Source organism: Aphidius gifuensis, linkage group LG2, assembly GCF_014905175.1.
Source record: "Aphidius gifuensis isolate YNYX2018 linkage group LG2, ASM1490517v1, whole genome shotgun sequence".
NCBI classification, from domain to species: domain Eukaryota; kingdom Metazoa; phylum Arthropoda; class Insecta; order Hymenoptera; family Braconidae; genus Aphidius; species Aphidius gifuensis.
This window is the reverse complement of record NC_057789.1, coordinates 11,097,322-11,112,450: the sequence shown is the minus strand read 5'-3', so window position 1 is coordinate 11,112,450 and position 15,129 is coordinate 11,097,322. Positions and strand designations below refer to the sequence as shown.

The window sequence follows — 15,129 nt, the reverse complement described above, 5'->3', positions numbered from 1 at the left end:
ATATTTATTTGTAAAAGGAGAAGAGAAAAAGAAATGGTTAAAATTTGTTTTACGTGAAATACAAACAACAATTTTCAATTTGGATGATTTAAATTGTCCAGACATAAAAACTCTGGAAGAACAACATCCAGCTATAAGACACTCAAGGATTCACATTAATTGTTCAACTTACAAATGTTCAGTTGAAAATGTTCAACGTTTTCGATCATGGTATATTAAAACCTTTTCAACCAGACCAAGTTTAAATAAATCGATTATCCATTATTGTGCTGTTGAAAATATAAATGATTTGGCTAAGGCAGAAATTAGTTCACTTCCAATCATGGCAATAATAAAATTTGCGCCAAATCAAATAGATCAAATCTGGGATAAATTATCAGAGAAACAACAAATGAATAAAACAATTTTAGGGCTAAGAAAGTGTAAGCAGCATCCTTTACAAAATGATTATGAAGATGAAATTGGTCTTTTTTTACAAGTACCAGTAAAAGATTGTGTAAAATGTAAAGAATCAAGTTCGAATGAAAATTGTAATATGTAAAATAAAATATAAATATAAAATAAATTACATAAATAAATAAATTGATAAATAAATAATTTTTTCTTGTTTTTTTTTTTTCAAACCTAAAAAAAAAAAAAAAAATTTCCTGTAAAAATAATTAAATAAAAATTTTTTTTTTTTGTTATAATTTTCTCGGAAAAAATATAAAGCATTTTCACCGTCAAAGAAATTTAATCTATTTTTCCCAAAATTTGTAATGTTCCAAAAACATGCTGTGAGTTACATACTGCGAATTCACAGTTTGCAAACATTGGGGTTAAATAGAGCATTCAGTTGACAAAGAAAATTTTTCTTTTTCCCAATTTTTAATCTTATTTTCCTTAAGAAATTTATTTCTTCTTTTTGTTACATATTTTTCTTTATTTTTCAATGTGGGAAATATTTAACCGACCAACATCTGGAGCAAAAGCCATGATTTAAACTATAACACAAGTCACATCTCTCGTAATATTTTTCACCGACAAATAATCCATTTCTGAAATATTTTTTTTTCTATAGAAATTCCTACTCTTTTAAAATTTAAACAATAAGCAAAATGAAAATTATTATATTTTTTCTTTGGGGAGAAGATCTTTGTGCTCCTATAAATGCCCATGTTTCCCTCAACATTATCATCAGTTCCTCAGAGCAGCACCAAGTAACAACTAACTCACCAACAAGAAAAATTAAGCTGTAAGTTTCTTTACTTCATATTTATTATTATTAATAAAAATATATAAACAATTATTTAATTACATATACAACTTAACACACATACTAATTTATTTTAATAAATTTTTTTTTTTTGTTTAGAAATTTTAAAAATGGCATTTGCAAAAACTAAACAACTTCAAAAAGCTAAGGAACGTAAAGCAATCAAAGATTTATCAAAAAATGTAGCATATAAAATAACCAAACTGCTCAAGTTTTCTGCGGGAAAATATGGAGCAGCAGCTACGGTTGAAATTGATAATTCATGTTATCTATATCTACCAAAAAGATTCGCTGACCTTTTCGACAAGGATGAGCAAGAATATTCCGAGCTACAAAACGCTATAAAAGAGGGAAATTTAATCATGACTCTTGATGGTGAAAATAATAGAAATATTAAATTTGACAATTGTATAATAAAAGATAATGATTTTGTTGATGAAATGATGATTGGGGAAATAAATATATAAAACAAAAAATAAACCTTTTTTCTATTTATTTATTACATTAATTTTTTTGTTTACATTATTTATTTTATTTTATTATTTTTCATTCTTAAATTTAAACTTAATTTTTATTATTTTAACTTAATTTATGTACAATGCCACTGATTGGTTTATATTCAATTATATTATCATGTAAAATTAAACAATAAGCTGCAGTTCCTTGTGGAAAATTGTTTTTAGATTCAAATTCTAAACGTACATCTACAGCACCAGCTTTTAAAAGTTCATTTTGTTTACTACAATCAATTACAATTAATGGTGATTGATGGATGAAAGAATTTTTTGATATCAAATCTATTTTAGCTCCATAATAAGACTCAGAAAAATTAGCATACATATCATACAATAATGAAAATTGATTTTTCGAAATGTCAAGATTTAAATTTCCATATGGGAAAATTTGTGAGTTAAGATATAATTTAACATTTGTTATATTACAATGATCAAATCTTGCTGCATCTGCATGCCATACATTTTTTCTATTTGTTTGAAAAGCAAGAATAACATAGCGAGGTTTTTCCAGTTGAGTTGATGTCTTCACCGTCCAAATATGATGATTTGTTGTTGGTAGCAGTGGATACTCATAGAGTTCCCAGGTCCTGAACCCAATAGAAATGACTGGATCTTTTTGTATATATTTCATCATTTCCATTTTATTTCTATTCGATAGTGTTACATATGGCACTAACCATTCAACTTTTGTAATTTTTAAATCAAATTTAACTTCTTCTTGAAAAGTTGCAACATCTCTCACGATTGAATTTAAATCAGAGCGAGATCGTACCAGAATAATTTCATGTTTGGCGTTAACAATGATTTTTTGATAGTCTTCAGCAAAGCCAAAAAACATTTTCAATGGTATGCATAAATCAAAATATCCATTTTCATCTGTTAACATCATCTGCTCAAGTCCATTTAACCATCCAGCATTTTCATTATTCTCTCTCGAATTAATTGATAAATAATTTTTTATTGTTGTTGTAATCCCAACATTTTTGGATTTATCAACTAAAACCCCATTTAACTCATAACGCATTTCTTTAATTATAATACCTATTGCATTATTAACTAGTGAAATACCAATTGGTACATCATTATTTTCTTTACAAAATTTTCCACTTATATGAATATAGCTTTTACATGGCAAAATGAATAAATCTTGGTTTTGTATTGATATTCTAATTTCATCACTATTCTCAAAGCTTGATGATCCAAATGTTTGATGTGCATGCAGCTCATAACTGGATATATCATTGTTGAAATGAACTGGTGCGTTGATATCAAGTATATCACCCATTTTGACGTGCAAAACAATTGAGGCAAGTTATATTTACCCAATTGAAGTTCCAAGTCCAGAATTTTTACTTTTAACCCTAGACTTTTAGGTATGTTATATTCTGAGTTGTTAATCTCTTCACTGCTCGATTGAGACTGGTTGGTGATGTCCATGATTTGCTGTTTTATATGAAAATCCTCTCTTTATTGTGCGAGAATTAAACTCAATCCCCATCACTATGATTTAACATGTAGAGTGATTGTAATTGTTTCACCACGAAAATTAACAGCTCGACCTGCTTGATCAACAATTTTCAGTTGTATGTAATCTATTGACTTCACAGTAACTGGTAAATAAATAGGAGAAGTTGGTACTTCTATTATTTTATAACCAGGTGGTACAGGAAAAAACTGTGTATTGTATGTACTTTTTGGTTGTTGCAATAAGCCCCAGTTGTTATATTACACTCTATACGCAAACTATTAACTTGAATTATATTTACTGGTAGATCTGACTCATGTGTTTTACCAGCTTCCAATAATTTTGATGTAAATCCAAGTAAAGGTCCTAGTGATCTTGGTCCAGTGAAATCAATTATTTTATCGCTTTGGATATATGTATGAGTATTATTGTTGCAGCTTAACTTGATAGAATGTATTTTCAAGCTTTGAATAAGATCATCTATTTCGTAGCTGCCAGTTGGTATTGTAATTGATTCAGAATGACCATTAGCCTCAATAAATTTAATTTGATTATTATGGTTATCAATATTTGGTATTGAATTAAATGTTAAAAAAGAAATAAGTGCTAATGAATAATGTTTTCTCTTGTTAATTGAATTGAGGAAAATATTGAGTTTCAAGCACTGATGATGTACCACTTAATGTTAAAGTAAATGTATCGTGCATGTTAAAAGTTCATTAAAGACTGATGTTAAATTATTATATTCAAGTCTTTTATAGTTTTTCAGCAAGGAATGCAAGACATAAATGGCCACAATTAAATGTATTCCAATCTTGATATCGTTTATGATTGAAATTGATGCTACCAACATCAAGGTAACTGACAAGATTTTGGTGGTTGCAAATTACCAAAACTATCAAAATATATTGCTAAATTGTTGTTGAGTTTTTTATATGCAACCCAATGTGTTCCAGGATTTTGTTTATCATCTAAATTAACAACTCCTGATTCTCGTGTCCAAGAACCATCTCGAGGCATATCATTTCGCATGAAAACACCACGAAATTTTTTTATTTTTAATTGATTAGCAAATTTGATAATATCACCGTCAGTCAAGGCTCTCTGTGGTAGCATCACATCTAGTTTTTTGGAGTTAAATAGAATCCCATTCCGCTTTTAAATGGTGCTAAATGAAGTCCTTTTCCAATAGCAATTGATTCCATTTGTTTATTATGTCTTACAGTTTCTTGTAATTGATTTTTACTTGATTTTACTGCATTAATTGCCTTAACAACACCTGATGCTCCACCAACTAATCCACCTAATGCTGTTATGGCTGAAAGTATTGGAATTAATAGTGGTAATGCACCACCACTTATACTTTTAGCAACTGGTACCACTCTTGGCATCAAGACAGCAGATTTACCACCAACATTTTTAGCTCCTCTTGCTCCTTTTAATGCTGCTTTAATTGCTATTGATGGAACATTGGATCCTTTACTTGCTTCTTTAGCAGCTTGTACAATTTTCATAAATGATACTTTTTCTTGAGGTTTTTCTTTTATTTTTCTTGCTCTTCTTGCTTTTTTCTTTTCACCAGAATTATTTCTATTTTTTATCAGTTTTTTAATTTTTTTTAATTTTCCACCAGTTGTTTTTCGTTTTTTAACACAATTTTTTTTATTTACACAACCCATACCGAATCTTGATTTGATTTTCATTGTTCCAGTTACAAGTGCAGCTGCAGCTCTTTCACCTAGACTTGAATCCTTGGCAAAAATTCGTTTTGAAGCTTCACGCGCTAAAATATCGTCAGCTAGGTTCCTGGCTTTAATATCTTTCTGATTTTTCGAATATGCGATATCGTGATTTTTACAAGCTTCGTCTAGAGGATTTATTCCTCGATCTCCTCTTGCCAAACGTTTCTCTAGCTTAGTTCCAGGTCCACAAAAAGAATATCCAGGTAGATGTAACTCGATAGGTAGTTTATTAATAATTTTATTTAATATTCCTTTTCCAAAACGTTTTTTATTTTTCTTATTATTTTTATTATTTGTATGCTCTATCATGGTTGATGATTGACTGATTTTTTCTATATAAAACAGTTGACTTTATACTTTTTTAATTAGTGTTGATCAAGATGGAGTACAAGAAGCAAGCTCTCAAATTACCAGTGATAAACTTTGATATAATTACAGCAAAAAGTGGTGAGGGTTTAATTCAGAAAAGACATGGAGACTTATTGCCAAATACGATACGTTGTGCTATAATTGGTGGAAGTAATTGTGGTAAAACCAACGCACTTATGAGTTTAATTGTTAATCCAAATGGTTTACGTTTTGCTAATATTTATATTTATAGTAAATCATTATACCAACCAAAATATCGATATTTAGAAAAACTATTGGAACCACTTGAAAATATAAATTATCATAAATTTTCAAGCAATGATCAAGTAATTCCTGTTGAAGAAGCAAAACCAAACTCATTGTTTATATTTGATGATGTTGCAACTGAAAATCAACAGCCAATAAGGGATTATTTTTCAATGGGACGTCATTGTATGCTCGAATTCCAAAGCATTTGATTCGCGATAATATTAATTTCTTAGTTGTGTTCCCTTGTGATCAGCTAAATCTCAAACATATTTGGCAGGATCAAATATTGATGCAAATATTGATATGGAGTATAATAAATTTCTTCGGATATGTATCAAGTGTTGGGAAGAGAAATATTGTTTCCTATGTATTGACAAAGATCGCAATATAAATGATGGAAGATATAGAAAAAATTTTGATTGTTTTATAAATATAAATAACGATACAATTTGTTAAAAAAATATTAGTTCATGTTTAAATCCTGTCGGATCAACATGCCTCTCAAGAAGGAAGCATTGTCAAAAGAAGCGAAATTTCTTGAAGAAATAGAAAAAGTTAGAGATGTAATAAAGAAGAAGCATCAATTATTAAAATTAGGGAAAGAAAGCATATCTGAAACTGCTAACGAGTACTTAAAACCAGTCATCGGACCACTTGAGAATATAGCTGCTAAAATAACACCGATAATAAACAATAAAAAAAGCAAAATTAGTAAAGACAACACATATGATTCTGAGAGAGAAGAAGACAGTATCATTTCTGATAGAACGCATTCAAGTAATTCTGGAAATATAAGCACAGAACAAAATCTCAGTTCTGATGAGGAAACAGAGGCTTTCCATGATACTATTGAAGATCTGCAACTGATAGAGCAAGAGGCTGATGAAACAGGTCTTAAAAATGATTTAACAACTCAATATTTAAATAAAATAGATACTTTACAATGGGATAAAGATTATGGGGTTAAAAGAAAAAACAGTGGAGAATATAAAATTGGAAATGCTGAATTACTATTCGAAAATAATAATATGATTGTTGCTGATGAAACGTATGAAATAACCCAAGGACTACTGGAATTATTATTTATGAAATCCCCAGAAAAAACCAAAGTCACTCAAATTGATGAAAAACTTATGCTCAAATTCTTCTCAACACAAATGCACATTTAAGATATCATAATTCTAAAAATACAGTGAAAAATTCAGCATCACAAAAGTATATTACATTCATATTGCCTCACATGAAGAGTACACAACATCATGGTTCTGGTTTACTACCAACAAATATGATAATTCAAAGCAAAAATCAATCTAAAGTTAATTATGTTTATTGGGATAATCCGAATGAGCTTGTTGATCGTTTAAGATTGCTAGTTGCTTCACGAACAGCTGGCAATCCAAGTCACGATAATGAAATCATGTCAATCATTGAAGAACTAAGAGAGGCCAACATTATACATTAACATTAGTTAAAATTCAGTCATCATACTACTCTCAATGAAACATGACTGAATTTAAAAGAGACATAGTGCGAGAGCTTCATGCACCAGCTCGCCGAAATTTTCCAAGACGTAAAGTTGATATTCGAGATAAGGATGAAACTTGGCAAGCTGATCTTGTTGACATGATTGAACACTCATCTGTAAATTCTGGATATAAATATATTTTGACTATTATTGATATTTTTTCAAAGTTCAGTTGGGCTGTTGAACTCAAAAGCAAGACCGGAAAAGAAGTATCAGCTGCAATGGAATCAATATTTAAAAAAGGACGAGTTTGTAAAAATCTACATGTGGATCAAGGAACAGAATTTTATAATTCCATTTTTCAAGCGATGCTAAAAAAATACAATGTTCATATGTATTCAACTTTCACCCATATGAAAGCATCAATAGTTGAAAGATTTAATAGAACAATTAAAAGTAAATTGTACTTTGAATTCAGTTTACAAGGTACTTATAAATGGGTTAAAATATTACCAAAATTAATTGAACAATATAATAATACAAAACATCGCACAATCAAAATGGCACCAGCAAAAGTTGTTGGTGACAATATAAAAATTTTAAAGCATACTGTATTTAAAAATTTAAATCAATATTATCAGAAAAATAAATTTAAATTAAATGATCATGTTAGAATAAGTAAATATAAACATGTCTTTGAGAAAAATTATAAACCCAATTGGACAACTGAAATATTTAAAATTATAAAAATAAATAACACATCTCCAGTAACATATAAACTTGAAGACTATCAACAGAACCCAATTGAAGGGTGTTTTTATCAACCTGAATTACAAAAAGTAAAACATCCTGACGTCTATTTAATTGAAAAAATTATTAAAAAGAAAGGAAATAAAATATATGTAAAATATCTGGGATTTGATAATTCACACAACCAGTGGGTGGATAAGACAGCTTTGTAGTAAATAAATAAAAACTCAATTCAATAAATAAATTTTTTTATTTCAATCATATTACATTGTTTTATTTATTTAATTTTATTTCTAAGTTCTTTTGCATAACCCCAAGGCAGAGTATAATTTTTACCATCAATAAGTTCTCTTTTATCATCATTCCAACTTAAAGCTATTTTTTCTGTGGTAATTGTATAAACTTGATGTCTTTCAGAGCGAATTAAATTTTGTTTTCTAGATATTTGAACATGATTTTCAACACAATTTTTATAGTCTTCAAAAGTAATCGTTTTCATTGATGATTTTTTTACTCCTTTAGCTTTTTTATGAAGTTTTACATTATTGATACAAGTCTCATCTTCAACTAGAAATGAATATGCTTTCGAACGTAAGCCAACAAATTCCTTCATAATTTTCCCATTGCATTCATCCTTCATAATACCTGGTACTTTTTTATTTTTTTGAGGAATGTTATATCGATTATTTAGAGGGTAATCAGATGTATCAAAATTATTACATTCTCTACGAATAAACTCATAGATATCTGGTGTAAAAATCTCTAAAATTGCACTATCAGTATCCATATATACAAAATTAACATTATCTTTAAATTCCTTTTTTATATAATTATAATAAAAATCATAAATGACTGTTTTTGAAATATCTAAAATAGTAAAACCACCATATATTGGTTTATCAAAAAGGATACTCAATCGTTTCATTTCAACAATAACTAAATCATCAATAATTAAAGAGCTGTGAAAATTAGGTTTTGATATTAAAGCTCTTGCTCCACCTCGACCGCCATATCTTGATACTAATTTAATTATTCTCTGTGAACGTGTTGACTCTAACATTTTACCAAAACAAATATTAATTAATGATTTAAATAGATTTTTAGCAAAGAGTGATGTTGCCTTGGTACGTAATTCAGTATTTAAGTCAATATATGGTTTCAACCAAGCTCGTTGTTTGAATTTTAAAACTCTATATACTTTTTTAATTTTCATCCCCAGAGATACGTATTGTTTTAAATTCCTATAATGAATTACATACTTTTCTTTAGGATAAAGAGTTGCTAATAATTTTGGACATTTACTTGTAGATAAAGGAGGTATTTGTCGTTCTGGTGCCAAAGGTAAATCCCTATGTTCATCATGAAGCTCTACTGGATAGTCTAGATCTATTTCCAAAATATAACCCCACTCAGCATCATCCCCAATAGATTGTAATGAATTTATATCAAAGTTCTCAACCCACTGAAAATTACCTACTGGTAGTGTAGAAGCCATTGCATAACCATATAAATTGTTAACATCAAAGTACATTAAATATGAATCTCTAATATTTGATTGTATTCTTTCATATACTTATTATTTGCAATGACATGACGATGTGAGCATTGTGATAAGCCACCTCTAATACCTCAATCAACAATAATTTATCAGCATCTAATAATAATTCCAACTCAATCTCTGTATATTTTAGCATCGCGTTAAAACTCAACCCTGGGAGTGTGTAATAATGAGCTGGATCTAAATCATAGGTTTTCAAACAAAAATATCTAAAATTTTCAAATATATCAGCTAAAAGAAGAACATCTGTACGGAGATATAAATCTGAGTATTCTCCCAGATTTTTTAATTTAAATACTCTCCATACATTGCAAGCATGAGCATAATCATCATCACTCACATGCTCTTCATTAAGTTGAGAATAAAAATCAAGTTTTGAGGGCAATTGTTCTTCATCAAATTTTTCCCAACAATCAATATAATCATATGGAAATATACCTTTTTTTGTTATTAATTTGAATTCTTCTAAATTGTCGCAATAACTACGACTTATACTTTTATCATTATCATCTAATTCATTAGCGAGTGTACTTATTGAGCTAGCCATGAATTTATAAGAGTCTATAAAACGTAATTTAATTCTAGTACCTTTAACACGTTTAGTGAAGCTTATGTAACTTTCCTTATTTAAAGCCAAAAGATCAATATCACCTGGAAATTGTTTTTTTAATGCTTTAATTAGAAAATGGCTATCATAATTACTGAGACCATGAAATACCACAGCTATTATGCAAGATGTCTGATAATTTAGGTTGCATCTGAAATAATAAATTTTCATTAAAAAACGGAAAAAATCGGAGAAAAATTAAAAAATTTAAAAAAGTTAAAAAATTAATTAGAGTAATTATACATACGCAACATGAGCCGGCCCCCTATACACCCCGCTGAGATGACAGTGATCACGTGCCTTAATGTTTTCTGCTGTGAACAATTTTTTACATATATGGCACTTTGTTGCATTAAAAAATTGCAATTCTTCATCAAAAGTAAGATTCATCGGTTTGATATTTTCAAGTATATTATCAACATTGTGTGACAGCTCTTCAAGTTCCTTAATAAACCATTCAATGCAATTTTTGTCTCTTTTTAATTTAAATTTAGAGAGCGTATTATCATAAGAACATTTAACATAATATGCTACACTGCTTGGAATATGTTTTTGTTTAATTGTTTTTTTCAATGAATTATTAGAATTATCTGTTACTTTTTCTAATATACTTTCCAGGTCAGCATATACTACATAAGGCACTCGAAGCTGGTATTTGTAATTTGTAAACTTTAAAATATTGTTTTTTTCTGTTGGCATCACCATTGCATATTGGTTTTTTTCTCTACATGCAGGATTGTGAGAATCAATTGATTTTTGAGAATGGAAATATGATAAACAACGATCACATATAAATTTTTTACCATTATATGCTGAAACTTGTGCACTAATTAACCTAGATAAATTTTTAATGTAGGCAAAGTGATGGTTTGAGAATTCACCAAGTTTTCTTTTATTTGTAATATTATTAAAATCATACTCATCATAATCTTCATCATCTTCATCTTCTTCTTCTTCTTCATCATCTTCATCTGCTGATTCATCTTGGAATCCATCAACTTTTTTCTCAGGCTTTTCAATAATTAAAAGATGAATTGTTGGATGATTTGATGCATCATTATTACTCAAATAATATGGAACAATCCTTTCTAGACGTTTCTTTTTTTTTTTCTTATTTGTACCATTTGAATCATCAACGCTATCACCTTTTTCATCATTGGATTCATCATCTAAATCATCAGTGTTATCAATGCCATTTATTCTCAAATTGTTATTTTTTTCAAATTGTTTGATTTTACACCAACTCATTGGAAAAGTTATTCCAGCTAGATTTAAATCATTCTTGTATCTTTCATATGAGCTGACTCTGTTTGGATGTGGAACCTTGTGCATGGCAGCTAACACACTCCAAATAAAGCAATTATTATCTTTATAGTTTATAACGTTTACAACTGATTTTGTTTTTATAATCCAATCAGGCATTTCAATAAAAGTTGGTGAACCACCACGTAAAGGTACATAGTAGTTTATATTTATTTCCAAATGTAGAATTTCATGCAAGGTCCAACCTGAACCACGCATTTCTTTATCTTCCAAATCAGCTTTAAGTATCTCAAAGTTATTTGATGAAATATCATCAAGATTTGATGATTGCAATATTTCCATACATCCATCACTAAAATATTTTGTCTCAATTTCTATTTCTTCTTGTTTAACAATTTGAAAATTACAAGCCAAAATTGTATTAAGTTTAATAGCGCTTTTTTTGCTTAATTCATTCTCTAAACGATCAATCAACATCACTTTTGCATCTTCAAGAAATAAATCTAAATTTTTATGTAATATATTAATAATCATTCCAGTTCGCATTCGGTTTTTAAAAGCACTTTCTAAGTCACTCCATTGAATTCTTGCATCAATAGCATCAGCATGGTTTTGGTGCATTGTAGGCTCATCAACCATACCGCCTTGTTTCTGCAAAGGCTCGAATTTACATTTCCAAGTAGTCAACAATGCAACTGTTGCAAGTCATTTTCTTTCTAGGTCCTGTGAGACCACCTAATGATCTATTGTAACGTTTTATGTAATCTTGAATTTTCACGAATGTTCTTACAATTCCCAAAGCATTGTTTCTTTTGCTGAGCATATGCCTGAGAGAATTTATTTTTAAGGTGAATGTGGTCTGCGAGTTGATCCATATTAAATATTATTTAACAAAAAATTTATCTGTAAAATAAAAAAACAAAAAAGATAAAAATATAATAAAATAATTTCTTAAAAATGTAAACAAGCTTTTCTATAAAATAATAGTTAAACTTAAATTATGAAAATTATTATTAATATTATTATAAAAACTTTAAATTCAAACTTACCTTTATATATAATAAAAAAAATACAATTAACACTCTTGAAAATAATTGAGGAAAAAAAAGCAAACTTAAATTTTTTTTTTTTTTTTGTTTTTTATGTTTAAAATAATAAAAGAAAAAAATAGTTTGTATGCTAAAGAAAAAAAAAAGATCCTAGCTGTAGAATGAACCAATTTCAACTGAAAGTTTTCCTTTTTTTCCATCTAAAATAATGAAAAAAATGAATAATAATAATGATTTAAAAATATCCGCGCCTAATATTTCATCCATTTTTTTTCTTTTAATGCAAACATTTTCCACTAGATAACACCTCAAGCAACATCATTGAATTTTCTCATTGGTTAAAACGAAAAAAAAAAAAAAATGGTGCTATATTCCAATGGTAAAGGAATTTTTCTATTGGCTGAAATCTTTTTAAATTTTTTTATTGGTCAAAAGTTCTCTCTAGCGGAAAAATTCTCAATCCACCTGTTTTCCAATCCTTTTCAAGGTTACAAGTTCTTTTCGTTACAACCAGCATCCTTGCCTGAAACCTTATCCTTAAATTCAATCCTTTCGTTTAACCTCTAATCATGGTTCCACGTCCAAGTATCATCATGCATGAATATCGCAACATTTTAGTAAATGAAGTAAGTACATTTATATTTTTTTTTAATTTTCTATTCAATTTTCTTTTTGTAATTTATAATTCATTTATTTTATTTTTTTTTTTTATCGTTTTTCAATTATTTCATCAGTGCACGTGCTTATCCTTATCTTTTTTTTTCAGTTTTCTATTAACTTTACTTATATTTATTTTACCCATTCATTTTTTTATTAATTCATTAATTCGTTATCCTATTAGTCTATTCTGCAATAATTTTTCTTTTCATTCTTCATATTATAAAATAGTAGCATCTCCTTACTCTTCTTATTCTTTAATTCATGCACGTGTTTATTCTTATTATCTCATTTCATCTATTTATCCATAATTTCTTTATTCATTATTCTATATAAAATTTTTAAAATTAATTTTTGTTTTGTTTTTTTTTTTATTTTTCAGAGAAATTCGGTAGAGAGAAAAATTACGAGGAGAAGGAATAAAAAGACCGAGCTGCTGAAGAGGAATCTTGATACGGGGCTGGACAGATCGCTTGGGAGGAGATTGGAGATCACTGCTGAAGTAAGTCGCATTTTTTATTTGTTTATTTATTTTTTTTTATTTTCCAATACTTTTCCCATAATATCCAATTGTTTATACTTATTCTAATTTTTTTGTTTTGTTTTTTCTTGTTTACAGCTTATAGAGCTCCAAATAATCAGCGATCAGTTGGACATGGACATCAGGGATACCACTAGAGTGATTGAAAGTAAGTAATTTTTTTTCCTTCTTTTTTTTTTCCCATATAACATTTTTTTAATTATTACATTTTTTAATCTTGTTTTTTTCTTTGATTTATTCTGTTTCAGGGATGTTGGAAAGAGAGACTGGTGTTGCCCGGGTCCTGCCAGATATTCCATGCCCTCTGGATGACCCCATCCATGATTCCGATGGTGAGGGACCATAGGATGGAGCAGGGGGACAAATTCATTTAATTTCATTTTTTTTTTTATTGTAATAATAATAATAAGATTTTTTAAATAAAAAAAAATAATCATAAAAATATATATATGTAATTGTGTTTTTTTTCTTTTTTACCATTTTTTTTTTTTAGAATTTAATTTATTTTTCCATTTTTTTTTTTTTTTTTTTCAATTATGTTACACGATCTTTGTATATTTTTTTTTTGTTTTTCATTTTTTTATTGTTCAAGTCATTGGTTTCGTAGTTGTTGGCTCATTGATTTAGATTTTTTATTATTTATTCATATATTTGTTCGGTTATTTATTTATGTATTTATTTATTGAATTATTCATAGTTTCTGGAGGTTAGGGAATTAAGGATAGAAATGAGATTTTTTTTTTTTGTTTTATTATTGTCATTTTTTTTTTTTATTTTTTTTTTTAAACCATGTACATTTATATATATATATACATTTATTTATGATTATCGAGAAATCTTTCAAACTGATTAAGGGTTGTATTGGCATTACACATAGTTGGACCCCATTCATATTCTTCAACTTCTTCTGGGTAGAGAGCTTGCAGGTCCCTAAAAGTTCCATCCCTAGTGATTGGTGTTAATTTTGCCTCATATTGACACCAAGCAATTTCTATAACAAAAAAAAGAAAAAAAAATCTTTTATTTATGAATAAAAAAATTTTTAAAAATTGTAAAAAACACAAAAAATTTTTACTTCTCTCAGTTTCTTCCAATATTCCTAACAACTTTATATCTTCACGTATCGAAGAATTTTTTGTGTTATACTAGAAATAAATAAATAATTAAATATTTACACAAAACACTTCATTATTATTAATTATTAAAATTTTTTTATTACAAAATGCATGTAGTATTCTCGTTGGTGTTTCCAAGTCCAATCATGCACTCGGTTGTCCTTTTCAAGTTTAAGAAACTCAGCATAAACTTTTCTTGTCTCTAAATGAATCTGGGAACAATTTTTATCATTATTTAAATATATCATTTTTTTAAACAATAATCACTTAGTTAAAATTGAAAAGCAAACCTTTCTCAACAATAATTGTTTCGTCAAATACAATGGTTGAGCGTACAACCATCCTCGCTCTCTTTCTCTTTCGTAGACGCACGTTTTTCTTCGATTATTCAACTCCATTATTAATATTTTTTTTTTTTTAACTTGCAACTTCACTCACGAAATAATGAAAACGAAAAGAAAAAATGAAAATGAAAATTGAAAAACTTTTCCCAAATCAGCAAACCTTGCGGTGGGAATCGACATCAATT

General features: G+C 28.1%; 2 protein-coding genes across 2 annotated transcripts; both read right to left on the bottom strand.

Moving 5' to 3' along the window:
- Nucleotides 1–9,375: 9,375 nt before the first annotated feature.
- Nucleotides 9,376–11,877, bottom strand: LOC122850370. The gene is made up of 3 exons (XM_044149528.1): nucleotides 11,802–11,877; nucleotides 10,223–11,741; nucleotides 9,376–10,126 (listed from the first exon to the last, which is right to left on the bottom strand). Exons 1-3 carry the CDS (start codon nucleotides 11,875–11,877, stop codon nucleotides 9,376–9,378), a joined length of 2,346 nt encoding a protein of 781 aa, XP_044005463.1.
- Nucleotides 11,878–14,300: 2,423 nt separating this feature from the next.
- On the bottom strand, nucleotides 14,301–14,898 carry LOC122850369. Its single transcript, XM_044149526.1, has 3 exons — nucleotides 14,705–14,898; nucleotides 14,561–14,630; nucleotides 14,301–14,476 (listed from the first exon to the last, which is right to left on the bottom strand). Exons 1-3 carry the CDS (start codon nucleotides 14,846–14,848, stop codon nucleotides 14,301–14,303), a joined length of 390 nt encoding a protein of 129 aa, XP_044005461.1. The 5' UTR covers nucleotides 14,849–14,898.
- Between the last annotated feature and the right edge of the window lie 231 nt (nucleotides 14,899–15,129).